The sequence below is a fragment of the Monodon monoceros genome, unplaced genomic scaffold, assembly GCF_005190385.1.
Source record: "Monodon monoceros isolate NGI ecotype Baffin Bay Population unplaced genomic scaffold, NGI_Narwhal_1 Super_Scaffold_7, whole genome shotgun sequence".
Taxonomy (NCBI): Eukaryota; Metazoa; Chordata; class Mammalia; order Artiodactyla; family Monodontidae; genus Monodon; species Monodon monoceros.
In genome coordinates this window covers 98,190,775-98,210,010 of record NW_021703784.1, presented here as the reverse complement: position 1 = coordinate 98,210,010, position 19,236 = coordinate 98,190,775, and the positions used below count along the sequence as shown (strand labels likewise).

Genomic DNA, 19,236 nt, shown 5'->3' with positions numbered 1-19,236 from the left:
AAAAAGACACATTATCTATCAGGGAGCAATGATTTGAATGACTGGGGATTTCTCATCAGAAAGTTTGGAGGCCAGACGGAAGGAGCACATTTTAAGATTGCTAAAAGGAAAGAACTGTTAATCCGGAACTCTACCTATATTCAGTGGAAATATCCTTCAGAAATGAAGGGAAATAAACTTTCTCAAATAAAGGAAAACTAAAGAATTTGTTGCCAGCAGACTTCTCAAAGAATTGCTAAAGGAAGTTTTTCAGACAGAAGAGAAATAATACCAGAAGGAAAGGTGAAGCTTCAAGAATGAAGAACAGAAATGACAAATACCTGGGTAAATATCAAGACTTCTTTTCCTCTTGAGTTTCTTTAAAATGTTTGACAGTTGAAAGCAAAAATTATTCTGCTGGAGTCATCGATGTATGGAGATGGAATATGTAAGACAAGGATCACACACAGTGGGAAGTCAAGGCATCTATAGGTGGTAAGGTTTCTACATTCCAATTCAACTGATAAGATACTGATGCTTGGGCTTCCCTGGTGGCGCAGTGGTTGAGAGTCCGCCTGCCGATGCAGGGGACACGGGTTCATGCCCCGGTCCGGGAAGATCCCACATGCCGCGGAGCAGCTAGGCCCGTGAGCCATGGCCGCTGAACCTCTGCGTCTGGAGCCTGTGCTCCGCAATGGGAGAGGCCACAACAGTGAGAGGCCCACGTAATGCAAAAAAAAAAAAGATACTGATGCTAAAGTAATTGTGAAAGTTAAGTATGTAATGCCTCAAAGCAACCATTAAAAACCCTAAAAATGATATAGTCCAAATCGCAAGAGACAAATTAAAATGGAATACTAAAAAACGTTACGGGACCCCAAAAAAGGCAAGAAAGGGGAGACAGAAGAAAAAAACAAAGGTAACAGCCAATAATAATAAAACAGTAGACATAAATTGAAACATACCACTAAATATATCAAATAAGACACTGTTAGATTTTAAAAAGAAACAAAACAACCACCCTGACTCAATTATATGCTGTCTACAAGAAACTGAATTCAAATGTAACGACTGAGTTCAGAAGCATTATGCTGAGTAAGCCAATCTCAAGAGGTCACCTGTTGCATGATTACACTCATGTGACATTCTCAAAAAGACAAAACTATAGTGATGAAGAACACGCGGTAGGGGTGGGGGAGGGAGTCTTGTGGGGTGATGGAACTGCTCTGCATCCCAACTGTTGTAGTGGTTACATAAACCTATGCTTTCACAAAGTATAGATTTCACTGTATGATCATTTTTAACATAAATTTTACTGTAAAATGTTTTTTAATATAAAATTTTTTTTTTTAAAGATGGAAAGAGAAATGGAGAGAGATGATCATGAGTCATAGAAGCCAAGCTGGGGTAGGAAGCCAGGCTGGAGGAGGATGCTGGCCTTTGGGAGGACCCCTCAGGGAGGGAGCAGGTGGCTTTGTGCTCTCCAACCACACGGACCCAGGGAAACCCAGCAAGAGGCCACACCGCCCGCTGGCCTATGAGGAAAGCACCTGGGGAACAAAGGCCACGTGGCACCCAGAGCGCTCACCACCCTCTCGTCCTGCCCCCAGATTCCTACTCTCAGCAGGGCTCAGCAAAACAGGCTTTTGTCCTGAAGCTTGACTATTAGGATTTCCCAGCCCAGGTCAGAGAATTTATCCTGTTGCACCGTGAATTTTATAGAAGAAAACAAGAGTTTCTTAGGTCGTAGAATCCGTGCTTCCTCTCTGCCCCAACCTTGGAAGGTGGGCTGCTCCCCAGGGGCCACCATCAAGCCCAAAGCAGAGGGTGGGAGGGATCCAAAAGCTTGTGCAGCCCCTTCTGCCTCCAGGGGTCTCAAATGAGCAGCCTCTCTGCCATCCATCAGACAACCACTTCATGCCAATCCACGTGCTGGGTGCTTGACACTCGCTACTACTACCTGGTTCATCCAATCTCCCTGAATGAACCTCTGTCTCCACGCTTTGTAGCCAAGGAAATTTAGGCCCAAAGGTTAGGAAACCAGTCCAATGCCACAGCGACCTACCTAGGCAGGTCCCCTGGCCTCCTGAGGACTGTCCCACCCACGCAGATGTCGCATGCAGGGACCTGGGCTCCCCAAAGCAGGAAAGGGCAGCTTCCTGAACCTCTTGGTCATTCCTGAAAGGCCCCAATCAGTCTGGGTGGGGCACAGGTAGTTCCTTGTAGGAGGAAAAAGTCCAAGGCTGGTTCACTGCTGTGGGCCCAGGTGCCTAGTAGGGCCCTGGCACAAAGACAGGTACATAAGAACCACACAGCCTGCTTGCTGGCATGTTGGATGACACGCCATGGCCCTGTCCACCCAGATGGGACCAGCCTTCTTGCAGGAGAGGCCAGTTCAGGACCTGCCTGTCCAGCTGCTGGGCAGCCTCTTGATTTGTCAAGCTCCACGGCAGTGCTCCTGGGGCCCTAAGACCCCTGGTTGGAGGCAGAAGCCCTCCAGGTAGGTGGCCCTTCAAAGTGCCAGTGGACACTAAAGGACTCAGGGGGATGCAACCTTGCAGCTGCTCGGGAGACCCTGGGAGCTGGGACTGTGGGCCGAGCAGGTCCCAGGCCCCCATGGCTCCTTGCACGCAGCCGGTGGTCCAGCTCAGCTCTGGGGTATCTGAGAAGAGAACAGCTTCTGTGGCCTTCTTTCTGGAGGATGGCACTGACAGTTCCACCATTACCCAGCAGACCCAGATCTCCTTTCCCCACTGCCCCACCCCTCAAGGCAGCAGCTTAGGTCTGCGATCCTGTAAATCTCGGTGGCCTGGGATCAGAGATGCCTTGTCTATTCTCTTTGCAGCCCCAGACCCTGAGGGCAAGCCCGGCACCGGGGAGGTGGGAGGGACGTGGCTGGGGGGGAACACTGCAAGATGTGGCCCTGGTGACCCATCGCAGGTCACACCCCCTCTGCTTCCTCCTGCCTGGGGAACACACCCCCTCTCATCCTCCTGGGCAGGCTCTGCAGAGGGAGGACATCGGCTCCAGAACTGCAGGGCCGGCGGGCCAGCTAGCCAGCAACTCTAGCTCACCTCCCACCTCCCGGCCCCCTTAACGCTCCCACTGATGATGTTAGTGCCTCTACAAGTGCTGTCAGTTTTGCAGGGACAGGGCTATGGCGGGTAAGTGCTGGGTGGAGCTAGGTTACAGGACAGGGAAAGGCTTTACTTACAACAAAGCTGCACTGTGGAGGAGAGGAGACAAGGAAAAAGCCAAGAGTTAATGCCAGGTGGAGGGCATCCTGGAAAGCAGGCCGCGCTCCTGAAGACGCCAGTGAGTCTGCTTGGGGCCTGCGCCCTCTCCCAGCGCCACCACTCCTCTCACGTCACCCAGGCCTCATCCCCAGGTCAGCGTCCACGTGAGTCCCTCACCTTAACTACTCAGGCCGCCGGGAGGGAATGGGGGCAGTGCCTGGGGATGGGTGGCCACGGCGGTGGCCAGCCAGGCCAATTCTGCCACTTCCCAGTCCCGGATCCCAGACCCGGGAGGTCACCCTGAGCCGGCCGAGCCTCTAGGCTGCAGTGCAGAGCCCAAGGAGTCAGGACAGTCTCCAGATGTCGAGGTAGCCCAGGGCCACAGAGGCTCAAGCTGGTTCTTGACCAGTGCCAGGTCACACCCGCCTTGGCCCAGGCCCCCGCTGCTCCCAGCAGCCTGGGGACATGCTGCAGCCTTCAGCCAGGCCGCCCTCACCTTGGGGTCCACGCGCAGGGGAGTGTTGCGCTTCATGAAGGATTTCACGCTGCTGTGAGGGGTCGAGGTCGGGGTCATGAGCGTCTGGTTCCTCTGCACGGTGTGCAGGAAGGTCCGGAGGGGCCGCACCACCTGCAGAGGGACCAGGGTCAGAGCCCGTGGGCGGGGCAGGGGGCGGAGGGAGGGCAGACGCACACTCACCTTGCTGGCGGGACAGGGCGGGGAAGGGGTCTTGCTCCTGGGGGGCTGCAGCTCTTCATCCTCCAGCTGCTGCTCTTCATCCAGCTCACTCACGGCCTGCTTGTAGCTGCGCTTCCTCCTGCCGACGTGCGGGTGCAGCAGTGTCACAGGGCCCGCCCTCGCGTCCCCCCCAGCGCCCCCTGTCACGCCCCAGAAAAGGTCCCCCTTGTGAATGGAACTGGGCCCAGCCCCCGGGGCTCCAGATTGAAAGGCACTGCAGAGGTGGGGGCTCCCTGACCAACCCTCTGCCGCCCAGTCAGAGGAAGGGGAGTGACCAGTCCAAGGTCACACGGCCAGGACACAGGAGGATGGGGGTCTGGGATCCCGTGGCCCACCCCCAGGCCAGGCTCCTCCCACAGCCTGCAGCCACCTCTGTTATTGAGAGCGCCAGTCCCCACCCCTGCTGAGAGGACACGGAGGTCCCTGACCACATGCCAACCCTTCCCGAGGGAGGACTCAAGGTTCGTGCCCCTCTGGGCCCCTCAAAATGGTCGCCTGCACACGCCTTCCCGCATGCGAACCTGACACTCTGAGGCGGCTCCTTGGGGCCATCTGCTTGGTCAGTCTTGGCCTCTGTGGAGAAAGCGGTTTCAGGGGGGCGATCGGGAGAGCACGGAGGGGTCAGGGGAACACGCCCACCAGCAGTGGCCGTGGCAGGGGCGAGGCTCTCTTCCCGGCAGACCCCAGGGTAGCCAGGAGCAGAAGCATCAGGCTTAGCACTGCCCGGCTGTGACCCCTCTGTGGACGCGCAGAGCTGGCACGCTGCCCGCAGCCCGCAGATCCCTCGCCCCCAGGCCTGGCCTCTGGGGCGAGAACAGCAGGACAGTCCCATGGAGGTGGCCCTAACCACATCCCACCCACCTCTAACACTGAGAGCCGGGGGCAGAAACCTACAGAAGCTGCAAGCTCTTACAGGCCCCTTGAGTGGCTTCGAAATCCCACTCCTCCCGGCCCTTTCAGCTGGGGCTGGCACGGGGGTGGGGCCTCCTGAGCAGGGTCAACATGTGCGGTGCGGGTCTGTACATTTCAATTTGCCGCCAGGAGGAAGCGCCGATCTCTTCCCCGGCTCTCCAACACTCTTTACTCCAAAGGGTCCCGGCAGCCCCTGGGGCCTATGGGGCTGGCATGGCCATTGTGCTAACCCTGTCCAGCAGCTGGGGGAGCCGTGTTCAAGCTCTCACGGCTACGCTGCTCCTCCCACCAGGGAGATGCAGGCCAGGCCCCAGAGCCCACAGCTCTCATGCCCTTTAGCCAGGAGACCCACAGAGGAGAGAAGTGAGCCAGCGACAGAGACAGAACACGAGGCCAGGTGTTCACACCCCAGGACACAGTTCCTCCTGTCCCCCCTGGATTGAGGCTCCAGGCCTTGACCTGGCATGTTCACAGTTAATGCCCCAATTCAGGTCCCACCCCCAGCTTCCTGCACCAACCAGCCATGGCCACCCAGTGGCACTCAGCAGTGGCTCCAGCCAAAAGGTGGGAGATGAAACGTGCAGACTCGAAGGAGATCGCTGCACCCTGGGTCTCACTTTCCCTCGGCCTATCAGCCCAGAAAACCAGGCTTGCCTCTCCTCCAAGAGAAAGTCAGGCCAAGGCTATCACGGCCTGCGTGGCCCTGACGGTCTGTAGGTCAGGAGACTCACCCGGCCGCCCTTCAGAGGGCGTTCCCTGGCCACCGGCTGCAGGCTGCGAGCCGGGCGTGCTAATGGCGATCTTGGTGGCACTGCGGAGCTGCAAGGCGCTGCCACTGTTCTTGGGGACCTAAGGGAAGAGCCATGGCTTTAGGGGTCTGCACATGGGACTCACAGGCCCGCCCCTCCCTGGCCTGCCCATCTCACCTCCGGCTCAGCTGCCTCCTCTGGCTCAGCTTCCTTGCTGGGCTCCTCCGCCGTGGGGCTGGAAGCAGAGCAGGGGGCACTGTGGGAGCCGCCCAGCCCAAGCCTCCCCGCAGAAGCCCCTCCCCTACGCCCTGGGGTAGCGACCTAGGAGGGACGGGAGGATGGGCAGCCGGAGCCAGTGGCCCCGTGGTTTAAGTCTGCGGCCTGGGCAGACGAGCGGTGCCAGCTTCTGAATTTGGCTTCGCTTGTATTCCACCAGGGCCTTGATTCGGGAGGTCGGCCCTTTCCCAGCTCCGTCTCGACCCTTTGGGCCTGAATGAGCCACGTCTCTTTTGAGGCCCGTTCTCCATTCACCGCCGGCAAAGTCACCGGTCTCCCTGTCCCAAGCACTGCCCCTCTGCTCCAGAGCAGGGAGTCGTGGTGGTGGTGGAATAGTTTTAGTGACAGCAGGACGTGGCCTCCAGGAAAAGGAGCGCTGGCTCAAAGCAGTGCTGGGGTGTAAGCCTGGAGCAGGAAGCACCCCACCAACCCCCATGCCACCCACCCCAGTCTGAACTGGCTCCTCACGGCTGCACTGGCTCATCCACAGGCCTCTGGATTTGACAAAGCAATGAAACCCAGGCCCCAGGGTAAGGCTTGGAGGGGTCAAGGCGAGGCCAGGACTGACAAGCGATGTTGACAAGCAATTCGGGAAGACCTGACACCCGGGTGGCACTGCCTGGTAAGACTGGGGCAGGGGCAGGGGGCAGCGGTGGGCAGCCCAGGGGCAGTCCCTGTGATGAGGGAAGGCTTGAGCACAGGAAACGCCTCCACCTGTGGGGCTCACCTAGAAAGGGCCCCCCGTGTGCCCTGCCCAGCCCTGGGAAGGTCCCCAAGCCCTGGAACTGAACTCACCTCACTTTCTGAGGCACCTCGACATTCAGGAGCCTCTCCAGGTAACTGTGGCCTGACAGGAAAACAAAGGAACAAGAGATGCCCTGAGAATCAGCCAGGTGCCCCTCCAAGAGGTCCAGGGAGCCAGGCTCTGATGGGGCTCCGCCGCTTCTCATCTGCAACCAGACCCTCTCCACCTGCAGACCCCTCCTTTCACGAGACATAGACCCTCTCGACCCCAGAGACCTCTCCCCCTTCCCTGGGTGCAGATCCCTGCCGTCAGCACTCCCTCGACTCCTAACACCCTCAACAGAGCAGCTGGCTTGATGTCTCCTGCTACCCCCTAGAGGGCAACATGCCCATCTGAGGGCACGTCTTGGCTCCTTCACTGGGTTGGGAGTATCCTGGGAAGAGGGACGATGTCCAGCTCTGAGCCTCCAACTCCCAGCACAGGCCGACGCAAAGCAGCTTATTCATTCAACAAACATACGTCGAGGGTCTATACCATGCACAGGCCCTGGGGACCCAATGGAGAGCAAACCAGACTGGGCCACGACCTGGTCTAGATAATCATCAGATAATCCTGTAACCGACATGTGACATGTGCCATGACAGAAACAAGCAGAGGACTTGAAAAGCCTATTGGGAAGCCGAGCTGGTCTGGAGGCTGGAACGTAAAGGGTAAGAAGGTAAGAAGGTCGCAAAGGAGGAAGGGGAGGGAGGAGGATGTCCTGGACAGTGGTTCTCAAAGTGTACTCTGGGGTTCTTGAAGTCGAGTGTCCAAGAGGACCCTTTTGGGGGACCCACGAGGTCCTAACTATTTCCACCATAACACCAAAATGTTATCTTCCCTTTTCATGGTGTTGAGATTTGCCCTGAGACAGTGAAAGCAATGGAGGTAAAGTACGAAGCCTGGGTACCAAACTGCACCCCACACTCGGGACGGAAACGTCTGGTTTCACTTAAGAATGTCCTTGGTGAAGGAATGAAAACTATTAATTTTATTAAATCTAAACTTAAGTACATGTCTTTCTAATACACTATGTGATAAAGTAGGAAGTATGCAAAAATGCCCTTGGGCTGCATAGCCAAGTCTCTGAAAAGCACAGGGGTCTGAGGTCTCAGCTGAACTGGCCCCTTTTTTAACGGAATGCTGTTTTTAAGTCAAAGAACAACTGACAAACTATGGCTAATCAAGCTTGGGTATTTGGCAGACATTTTCTTAAAAATGAACAAAGGGGGCTTCCCTGGTGGCGCAGTGGTTGAGAGTCCACCTGCCGATGCAGGGGACACGGGTTCGTGCCCCGGTCCGGGAAGATCCCACATGCCGCGGAGCGGCTGGGCCCGTGAGCCATGGCCGCTGGGCCTGCGCGTCCGGAGCCTGTGCTCCGCAACGGGGGAGGCCACAGCAGTGAGAGGCCCGCGTACCGCAAAAAAAAAAATAAAAAAACAAAGGGAGTCTGTCCCTTCAAATAAAACGAACAGTATTTGTTGCCAAGAATAAAAAACTGAGCCCACAAAAAAGCCAAAAATAGAATTTTGGACCTCGTATCCACCACCATGAACTTCATAGCTTCCCGATACCTAAAGATGTTTCTGAGGAGACCAGAAAGCAAATGTGCTCCTTGAAAAAATACATAATGAAGTGTGTCGACATCTGGAAGATGTGCATAACGCCACATATTTGTGAGTATGCACAAATTATCTGGAAAAAAAAAAAAAAGAATATGCACCATTATCTGAAAAGGCTTGTAAAGTACTCTTCCCTTTTCCAACTACGTATCTGTGTAAGGCCAGATTTTCTTCATATACTTGAACCCAAACAACACAATGCAACAGAGTGAATGCAGAACCCAGCTGTCTTCTTTTAAGCCACACATGAATGGGATCTGCAAACTGCAGAATAACGCCAGTCTCCTCGTCACATTTTTGTTTGGAAAAGTTATTTTTTCTTAAAAAAAAAAACCAACAAAAATAAACACAACTAACCTTAACAGGTAATTGGCTTGTTACTTTTATATTAAAGTATTAAATAATACTTTTAATATCAAACAGTAAGTAGTATTAATATAAAAAATAAAATATTAATGAATATTAAGAATTTTTTAATCCTTCAAGTTAATTTCTAATACAGTAACTGTCAATAGATGGCGCCCTCATAATCCAAAGCTCTTTGGGGTCCTCAGTAATTTTGAAGTCTGGAAGCAGGGGCTGAGGCCAAAAGTTGAGAGGTGCCAGTCTAGGCAGAAGGAACCGCATCTGCAAAGGCCATGAGGCAGGAAGGAGCAGGCTTTGCTGGGCACAGAAGAAGCCTGGCTCGGCTGGAGCATCTGGGCCACAGGTGCGTGGCCAGAGGTTAAGGCTGAGGGAGCCGAGGTTGGAAGCAGGGACCTTCCTGGGGTGAGGCAGGCAGGCCTGGAGGTGTGGGAGGGCCAGCTCCCACCTGAGGGGTCTGTAGCCAGGAGACAGCTCACATCCCCTGCCTCCCATCCCAGCTCAGGGCTCGCTGATGAGGGGGCAGAAGGGTGAGAAGATGCCCATGTGACCGCACAACTATTCCACCAGCGCAAAGAATGCTCTGGAATGTTAAGTGCCACCTGCATGCCATTCAGGCTTCAGAACAGGTCTGGGGGCAGGGAGGAGGACTGGAAGGGGGTCGAGGGGCACCACACTGGCTCCAGAGACTCCCCCGAGGCCCCAGGCCCGTTATGGGCGTCACTGGCGGTCCTCTCTCCCCAGCTCACGTCCCCGCTCCCCTGCTGCAGGTGCTTCCTTCCCCTCCCACAGTAACAAGTTACACTCAAATCCTGATATCAAGGGCTGCTTCTGGGGTAACCCAAACTAAAATCCAACCTCTGAGTTGCCCACCCAGCCAAGCCCCAGGGCCTGGGTGTCAGGAAGGCCTCCAGGAAGCCCCCTCTCCCCTCCCTGCTCCACACCCTTGAGCGCCCCGGAGGGTCACCCAGGCCACACCTCCACTGAGCTTCAGGGACCCAGGCCGTCTGCAGTTTTATCATCCAGTTTTGTTTTGATTTAGATGGACTGAGCTGTACCATAGCCAAGCACTAAGATGGGTCCTCTACCCACATTCAAGGCAGGTGTTCTTACCATTTAACACATGGGGAAACTGAGGTTCGGAGAAGGGTGTGCCCCAGGCCCCCCAGGCTCTGTGTGACTCCAAGCCTTAACCACTGTGTTTGACTGTCTTCCTTCCACAGGACTGGGTCAAAGGCGAATCAAATCAGAAGCCCACCCGTGTGCAGGGCAGGGGGCCGAGCAAACGGACTGGCTTAAGAAGAGCTTCTGGATGTCTGACCAGAAGCATGGGGAGGGCCTCTAGGGTCTCTCCCCAAACCTCCCTCTAGAGTTCCAGGCTTGCCCGCCCCCTTGGGCCCCTGCCCAGGATCAGATTCACACCTGAGGAAATCTCCAAGGCAGGTCAGAATCACTGGGGCCCTTCTGAGAATCCAAAAATGAACAGTGTGCCAGATCGCATGTCTGCACAGGCCCCCGGCTGTGTGTCCTTGAGCCCCAGGCCCTGGAGCAAACCCTTCCCCAGGCGGGGAAGAAACCGGGCCCAGGGAGGTGCCCTCACCTGCCTGACAAGCCCGCCCTGTGGCTTTCCACCTGGCCTCCTCAGCAAGCGGCCACCATCCCAGAAGGGACGAAACATGTGGGGCTCTTCCCAATTTACAGACTTGGTAGCCTCCTTAAGACTCAGTTTAAATGTACAGCTGGGGCCAGACCAAACAGTTACGTTAACAGGAGGTGGCCCACAAACATGGTGAATCTAAGTGAGCCTCCACAGGAAGGAAGGGGAACACGCGGGCCCTGGGGAAGAGGCCCAGGTTCAAGCTCAGCATGGCATTAACCACAGGGACACTGCGGCCAACGGCCCCGGACCTCAGTTTCCTCATTTGTAAAACAAGAGCGTTGGACTAGATCTGCCCTGTCCAACGTGGTAGCCGCTAGGTACGTGTGGCAACTTAAATCTGAACTATGTAAAATGTAATAAAACTAAAAATTCAGTTCCTCGATCAAACGAGCCACATTTTGAGGGCTCAATAGCCATTCGTGGCTAGCTAGTGGCTACAGTGTAGGACGGCACAGATCTGGAACACTTACACCACTGCAGAAAGTTCTGTGGACAGCTCCTTGCTAAATGGTCCCCAGAGCCCTTAGGCTGAGCCGGGCATGAAGGACCACCCTCCACAGCCTTGCCCAGAGCTGAGCCCCACACTCACAGATGATGCGGGCGGAGGCGGCCGGCTCTTTGGTGGCCTTCCTGGCAATCCTTCTGCTTGATCTTCGGACGGTGCTCTCCTCTTTGGAAACCAGGGAGTAATTCTGGGCCAGCGAGACCTGGGGACCCGGGGAGGACGGGGCGATCAGGCTGCGCCGCACTGACCTGCGGTCCACACGGGAGCCCGTGGGTGTGGAGAAGTTATCCGGCAGGATGGGAGCCAGCACCCGCTCCCGCCACGGGGAGGCCGGAGAGCTGGGCGAGTCCTGCGGGCCTGGGGAGGTCGCGGCAATTCTGAGCTTGGAGGCGGATCTTCCTGCTCCAAACCCTCGGCCCTTGGGGTCCTGGGGTGTAGTTATCAGGGAGCTCACGGTGACAGACTCCAGTCTCCCGGCCTCTGGCTTCTGGGGTGTAGAGTCCTCCTCCGAGGTCAAGGTGATCTGGGAGGCCAGAGCAGCGGCCGGAGCCGGGGTAGGGGGTGGAGCCTGGGCAGACTGGAGCTGGCTAAGGTGCTGCTCAGCGCTCCGGCGCTCGCTGATGCCAATCTCCACCATGGGTACCAGCTGGCACTGGGCCAGGCTCTCCTTGGGCTTCTCGGTCAGCACTGTGGGAGACTCAGGGGTGGGCGAAGGCGTGGCTGCCGTGGAGGTTGCTGCAGCTGCGGCCGCAGCACGGGTCACCCGCCGCAGGACGGAGCCGTTCTCCCCCACCACTGTGGCCAGCCTCTCCACCTTGTCCTTGCTGCGGAGGTGCCGGGAGCTCTGATGGCTGCTCCGCGTCTTTCTGCGGGACAACCTGCTGGAGGAGGTGGAGCAGAAGCTGAGATGACCCAGCAGGGCGGGGAGGCTCCCCAAAATTCCAGCTGCAGGCAGCGGCCTCCCCAGGAGCCGCCAGCTCAAGTGGAGTCTGAAGCGGAGGGCTAGGAGGCAGAAGACCGGGGTTCTGGTCCAGGCTCTGCAGCCTCTAGCCGTGACACCCCGGCTGCCCCTCTCTGGGCCTCAGTCTCCCTATCTGTAAATTGGGATAATGCCTGTCCTCTCAGAACCACTGGGAAGATTAAATTCCCCTAAACCTCCCACTGACCGGGGTCACACTGGGCCAAACACCTTGCTGGAGGCATTACTCATGCTGTCGCCTAAACCACCAGACAGCCCTGAGAGGCAGGGACCATTGTCCTCACTTTAGACTCCAGAAACTTGAGGCTTAGAGACGTGGAAAATTAACCCAAGGACATACAGTTGCTAAGGGGCAGAGCTGGGGTGTGCACCCAAGACCACCTGACCCCCAAGACCCAGCCTCTTTCCCCTGGTACTTCGCAGCCCATGGTCGTTACCAGGGTAGTTATAACCAGCACAGCAACAGGGGGTTAGGGAACAGCGCCCGGTCTACACCTCTGGTCACTCTCCCCCAAGCAGAAGGTCAGGTTCTCTTGCTTCTCCTACCTCTGGAAGGAGAGGCCCAGATCAAACACCATCCCCACCTCCAACACACACAAGCTCTGGACTCCACGGCCTCAGGTCACGCTTCATTTCCCCTGGGCGGCTCCTCATGTCAGTTAATACCTGCGAATCAAGCTCTCCACGTGGGCCCCAAGCCTCCGGCCCCTCCTACCTTCTCCGGACGGGGTCTCTGTTTTCATCCTGAACATAAGAAATCCGTCTCTTTTTCCGTCGGTTCTTCTGAGAAGGTGTTTTGGGCATCAGCTCGGGCTCCTTGCTGAATTCTCTGTTTGGTACAAAGAGGGTGATGTTCGAGGCTGCCTGGAAACCATGGGTCCCCCTTCCCCACCCAGCCCGACCCCTGCCCCCTTCCTGGCAGTGCCTGGTCAAGCTGGGGTGACCAGCACCAAGCGAGCTCTCCAAGGCTGCAAGTGAGTCACCGCAGGCACTCAGGGGTCCGCCCGCCCCCCTCCTGCCCCCGAGACATGGCAGGGGAGCAAGGTTGCCAGGCAGCCCCACCCTCTGAGGTGCAGCCCAACACTTCTCCCCCTGCTTCCCATCACCCTAGTCCTGAGCATCCTGCGCACTCAGCAGGGACTGCTGGCAGCCTGCCTGTTCTGCCTGTCAGGTGGGGAAGCGGCCCCCGCTGAGGCCTCAGGCAGCCCCGGGTCCGTCCCTCCCGCACCTGGTGAACATGCGCTCGGCCTCCTCCTCGATCTCCTCCAGCCACACCATGTCCTTATTGTCCACGTTGCAGACAAACTCCATAAGCTTCTGGTCACAGAGCTCCAGCAGGTGAATGGGCCCTGGGGCTGTCGTCCCCATGATGGCTCTGTCGGGAGAAAGCAGAGATAAGAGGCATGAGGGCTCAGGGCTGGAATCTTCACACTCTTCAATGCCGCCCCATCCCCACCCCACACAGCACGTTGTCCCCAGAAGCCCACAATGACCAGCCAATTGTGGTGTCAATGGACCTCCTTACAAATGGCTGTCTCTGGGGCTTAAAATGACAGGGCACGGCCAACTGCCTTCCTGGATCAGGAGAAACTGTGGTCCCACCAGGTAGGACCCCTTGACCTGCCCAAAGCCCTGCTCTTACCCTCCTAAGGGCTCCTCTCCTACTGTCGGAGGGTGAGTTACCCATGAGCTGACCCCAGGCATCAGGCCAGGGAACATCAAATCCAACTGCCTCTTCGGGAGGCCAGTGGCTGGAAGGGGTTCTGCGTCCCAAAGTAGTGGGTAAGAAAGCGGGGTCTACAGACAGGCTCTTCTCTAAGGGGCCCCTACAACCCTCTCCCTTGAGCTGAAATGCCCTTGAGACGCATGAGGGAGCACGAGGGGAGCGGATAAGCAATGTCTTGTTTTTAGGAAAACTTGTCTAGAAATATCAGGCAGTGGAAAATACAAAATTAGTTTGCTCTTAATTTCCTTTAAAAAATTTTTTATTGAAGTATAGTTGATTTACCATGCTGTGTTAGTTTCAGGTGTATGGCAAAGTGATTCAGTTATACATATATATTTATGTTTTTAAGATTCTTTTTTATTACAGGTTATTATAAGATGTTGAGCACAATTCCCTGTGCTATACAGTAGGTTATCTATTTTATATATAGCAGTGTGTATATCTTAATCCCAAACTCCTAATTTATCCCTTCCCCCTCTTCCCCCTCTTCCCCCTTGGTAACTATATTTGTTCTATGTCTTCACTTAATTTCTTAAAAAACTAGGAACTCAAAAAAGCAAACAAATAAACAAACAAAAACAAAAAAACAACTGGCAACTCAGATATTCTCCTCAAAACTCAGTTATAAAATCATCACCAAAGCCCCAGGCAAGGAAGAAGTGTTCTATTCTGGTCATAGCAGGGGCTCAATAAATATCCCGACTGGTAGAATGAATGAAAGAACAAATGAATGGGTGACAGTGGTTAGCCACAATAACAGACTGCATGTCTCATGCCATGGCAGTAATCCACCACCCTGATCTACAACTTCAAAACCAAGAACCACGCATAGCTCAGCCTCCCACCTAAGATGGGAACTCCTGGAAGGAGGGGCTAAGTCACCCCTTACAGAGCTTAATGCCAGGTCCTGTTGCAGCCTCATAGGACTTCCTGGGGGCTGATTTCCAGGGCACACGAGCCTTTGTTCCTTGAGCAAGCTCTGCCCTCTGTCTGGAACCTTCTGTCTCCTATTTTGTGCAGCTCATTCCTCAGCACTTGGCTCTCAGCAACTCAGGGAGGACCTGACCACCAGCTACCATCCTATCCATCAATTTCAATTCTCCGCATGGCACTTGGGTGACTGTATCTGTTTGCTTGCTGCCTGTCTCTGACCACTAAGCGTTTGTTCCCTGAGGACAAGCCTTTGTCTGTCTTGCTCGCAGCTTTGAAAGCCCAGAGTATGGCACAGTGCCTGGCACAAAAGGGATACTTGTTAAATGAATTCATCCATCTATCAACTCTATACCTAGAAATAAACATTCTACAGGTACTCCCACCCCAACACATACACACGTACAGGGACACCAAATGAACTCATTCTACACAGGTTAGGGCATGCCTTACTCATCCAAAGGCCTACTCCTAGATGCCAAAGGCAGCACTCATCGGGGCAGGGCCAATCGGGCAGGACTGCAGAGGCTTTGGGCAGAGACAGCTCTGCAGCCAGCCAGTCATCGACACAGCCTCTCGGCTGCCATCCTTCTGGATCCCCCCAGTCCCTCTGTCCCAGAGCTCAGCCCTGGCTAAGGGCAGGAACACAGTTTGAGGCTAGGAAAGAGAAAAATGTTAAAGGAAGACAAAACACTTTGTTGCTATGGAAATCAACAACTTGCTCTTTTTTTTTAAAGTATTTGTTCAAAATGGCAAAATGGGCGAAAGCTTCTTTCACAAAGTGCAAAAAGGTGTTTGGGCTTCTTCCATGAGGAAGTTTGTTTTCAGCAGCCTCAGCCTGGGTATTTAAAAAGGGTCATTGTCATTAGATCAGAGGTGACCCTGTGAAAGGAGGGATCAGTGTAAGAATGAGGGTCCTGGGAAAAGCAGCAAAAATCTCTTCAGCCCCTGCAAGAACCTGGGCACAAACCCAGAGCACTCTACATCCCACCAAGGGTGAAGGGTGCTTGTTCATTTTCGTCTCCCAATACTTCTCTCACATCATACACCAGACTAGGGCCCCACGGCCCTCCTTCACAATACCTGTTCTTTTGAGGGTGCAGGAAGTCGGGCACCTAACTGTGACCTCGCCTCAGCAAAGAAGGGTCACAACAGTTGCTTTCTTTAAAGAGTCCTACTCCGTGCTTGGATGGAGCATCATCTCATTTAATTCTCACCACAACCTCAAGGAGACCCTTGTGCAGATGAGCAAATTGAGGCAAAGAGAAGTTAAGTCAAGGGCAAGGCCTGGATGTAAATTGTGCTCTTAACCACAAGCTTTGCCGCCTACTCCATTTCAACCTCGGGAAGGCAGGGGCCAAGTTCTGGCTCTGGGCGCCCCAGAGAAGGCCACTGTCAGTGAACGTGCTTGGGAAATGACAAGATCAGGGGTAGCAGTGGACTCCAGAAATGGTCACTTAAAAATGTTGCTCAGCCGATGGGGGAGGTGTTGAGCGAGAGTTAACTGTACAGAAATGCCATCTGGCATAATTCCGTCACACAACCCGGTCGGTGTGCGCTTCCTGCGCGTCCAGATCAACAAAGGGCCTCCTGGGCACAAAAGAAGGTGCTAGGCACCGGGAGGGGGAAGGGACGGGGTTATTCTCTAGGATGGAGGGTGGGGGTCATCTCTGGCCCCAGGACCAAGGCAGGTCACCTCGTCACTTGGAAGAGGTGATCCATCCACTGCCAGGCCGCAACGGGGGGTAGAGGGTCACGCCCCCGGTCCGGGGCTGGAGGAAGGGGTAACAAATCGCTAACTACCCCCCCACCCCCGCCGGCCGCCCGCGCGCACTCACTCGACTGCACCGCGTCTCCTAAGTGCTGCTCCGATCCAAGTCCGACGACCTTCCCAGCACAAATCTCAGCCCGCCCAAGTCCCACCGCTCCCGGCCTCCAAAGCTCGCGGCTGCAAGGAAGCAACGGGGCGGTGCAGCGCGGGCCAAACCTACGATTTTCAAAACTGAAAGCTCGACCAATCCCCGGCAAGTTTGTCTGTGCGGCTGCAGAAACCTAAGCCAATCAAGTAAAAGGAAGCACCAGTCCGGCCATCTATTGGCTACTTGGATTGGCAATCTGCGTGACTAAGAGGCGGGGAAAGGAAGCTTTGAAACTTTAACCCGAACAGCTTCCGGGAACGGTGGCGCGCGGCCTAGAGAGTAAGTCGCCCGCGGTGGGGGTTGCGCGCGCAGGACCTCGCACGCCGGAACTACACGTCCCAGCGTGCACTGCGAGTGCCCTAGGGGACGTGGGAAGTGCGTGGGGCCTTAAGTCGTGGACCTGGAGGTCGTGCTCTTTCTGGGAGTCTTATGCTTTGCCATTGCCATTACTTCACCCAATTTGTCCTCTATACGAGACTCTGACACTTTTGAGAAATAATACTTGCTATAGACTTGATAATGTTTCTTAATGATTTCAACTTAAAATTACAAACTGAAACAGCACTTACATGCAAAATTTATGATACAGTGAAATCATTTCGATGACAATTAACAATGTTTGAGTCACAGGTAAAGCCAAGTTGCTTATATGCTTCCCACGCTGTCAAATGTTAAAACAAGAATCCAGATCTCTGCTCCCACACAAATTTGCAGCAGGTATATTTTCCAAGCTCAAACTGCAGTTCCAGCATAGTTTTTCAGACTTTGATGCAAATGCAAAGGAAATTTCCATTACTTCAAAATCCATTTAACTGTGCGATCCAGGAGTTTCCACCTAATCTCCAGTTGGGAGTGATTAATCTGCAATGTGATGACCTGCTAAAACACAAATATCAAGAAAAGAATATAACAGATTCTACAAATGTCTTCCTGCTGGTGAATATGATAGATTGAAAGCATCTGCTCAGGGGCGGATATCAGCATCTGGCAGTACATATCTGTGTGAAAAGACATTTCAAAAGGGAAGTGGGTAAAAATCTCACTGTAGATCTGCATTAACAGATGAACATCGCAATCGAGTTTTAATGATAGGGAACACTAACTGAGCCAAAATTAAGAAAATATTATCCTCCACGCCTCACCCTTATCCCCAAAATAGAATTCTATTGTTATTAGTAGGCATATACCTTTAAAAATTATATTCAATTATTATTACTATATTTTGAATTACATCAAATTTTAAAACTGTAGATATTTTTTTCCTCTCTTGTTAGGTAAGTACCTACGTAATATCCGAGATTTTGCCTCTTGGCCCACAAAAGCTGAAAGTATTTACTGTCTAGACTTTATAGAAGTTTGCTTATCCCTACGCAAGGACAACATTTCTGGAACTAAACACGGGTACCCCCTTAGGAACGTGCAACTCAGTCCAGGGGACACGTGACCGCAGCTCCTAGCCACGTAATGATACTTTGCCCACCGGGCAGCTGCCAACGAGGTGCTGCTGGACTGGAGTTAAAGCCCAGCGGGGCAGACAGCGCACGCGCAGCCGAGTCTCCCGCAGGCATGTCAGCGCAGGCGCAGGTGGTGAGAAGCCGCTGACTGGGAGCCTGACTGCTGAGCTGCCAAGAGCACGTTCCAGGCACTCTAGTTTCCAGGCAGTTTAGTTTCCAGGCTGTTTGTGCCGGAGGATCTAGCGACCAGCGAAGGACGGGCTACCCTTGATGGGTCTTCATGCTGCGGGTGGTGGATGGACCTGGGGGCAGGCCCTGGCTTCTTGGACACCTCAGATTATTCTGAATGAGGGTTTCTTTTTCTTTTCTCTCCCTCCCAACCTCCCTCCCTCCCTCCCTTCTTTCCAACATTTAATTGTGAAATATAGCACACATCTAGAAAAAGGCACAAAACTGAGATATACAGCTTATTAGTTTGTCAAAATCATTCCTTAAAAACCACCTCCCACGTCAAGAAATAGAGCTTGGCCAGCTTCCCAGAAACCCCCCTGCTCCCTCCCCCAAAGTAAAACCTTTAAAAAAGTATGGTAATCATTGTATTGTATTGCTTGTACAGTAGTCTCCCCTTATCCATGGTTTCACTTTCCGTGTTTCAATTACTGGGGTCAAATGCAGTCTAAAAATATTACATGGAAAATTCCAGAAGTAAATAATTCATAAGTTTTAAATTGTGCTGTGTTCAGAGCGGGGTGTTGAAATCTCACACCACCTGCTCTATCCAGCTGGTGACAAGAATCAACCCTTGTCCTGTGTATCCCACCCATTAGTCACTGTCTTGGTTAGAGGATCAACTGTCGAGGTATCGCAGTGCTTGTGTTCAAGTGACCCTTATTTTACTTAATAATGGCCCCAAAGAGTAGTGATGCGAGCAATTCGGATATGACAAAGAGAAGCCATAAAGTGCTTCCTTTAAGTGAAAGGTGAAAGTTCTCAATTTAATAAGGCAAAAAAATCGTATACTAAGATTACTAAGATCTATGGTAAGAATGAATCTTCTATCTGTGAAGTTGTGAAGAAGGAAAAAGGAACTCGTGCTTGTTTTGCTGTCACACCTCAAAGTGCAAATGTTACAGCCACAGTGCCCAATAACTGCTTAGTTAGGTTGGAAAAAGCATTAAATTTGTACAATAAGATATTTTGAGAGACCACATTCACATAGCTTTTATTACAGTATATTGTTATAATTGTTCTATTTTATTATTGTCAGTCTCTTACAGTGCCTAATTTATAAATTAAACTTTATCATAGGTATGTATGTATAGGAAAAAACTTGGTATATATAGAGTTTGGTACTGTCTGAGGTTTTAGGCATCCACTGGGGATCTTGGAAGGTATCCCCCATGGAT

At 53.5% G+C, this 19,236-nt stretch overlaps 1 protein-coding gene across 3 annotated transcripts in view; it reads right to left on the bottom strand.

Annotated features, from left to right (window-relative positions):
* INCENP (inner centromere protein) overlaps window positions 1-16,427 on the bottom strand; it is a 28,713-nt gene extending 12,286 nt beyond the window's left edge. For 2 of the 3 annotated variants that reach the window (XM_029209114.1, XM_029209116.1), the window contains exons 1-10: window positions 16,296-16,427; window positions 13,030-13,176; window positions 12,517-12,630; window positions 10,907-11,703; window positions 6,684-6,735; window positions 5,790-5,847; window positions 5,595-5,712; window positions 4,473-4,524; window positions 3,913-4,030; window positions 3,712-3,843 (exon numbers count right to left, since the gene is read on the bottom strand). In XM_029209114.1, coding sequence (XP_029064947.1) covers window positions 3,712-3,843; window positions 3,913-4,030; window positions 4,473-4,524; window positions 5,595-5,712; window positions 5,790-5,847; window positions 6,684-6,735; window positions 10,907-11,703; window positions 12,517-12,630; window positions 13,030-13,169 — 1,581 coding nt within the window. In that variant the 5' untranslated portion in view covers window positions 13,170-13,176; window positions 16,296-16,427. The remainder of the gene's footprint in view (window positions 1-3,711; window positions 3,844-3,912; window positions 4,031-4,472; window positions 4,525-5,594; window positions 5,713-5,789; window positions 5,848-6,683; window positions 6,736-10,906; window positions 11,704-12,516; window positions 12,631-13,029; window positions 13,177-16,295) is intronic. The other variant, XM_029209115.1, reaches the window with a different exon arrangement.
* Between the last annotated feature and the right edge of the window lie 2,809 nt (window positions 16,428-19,236).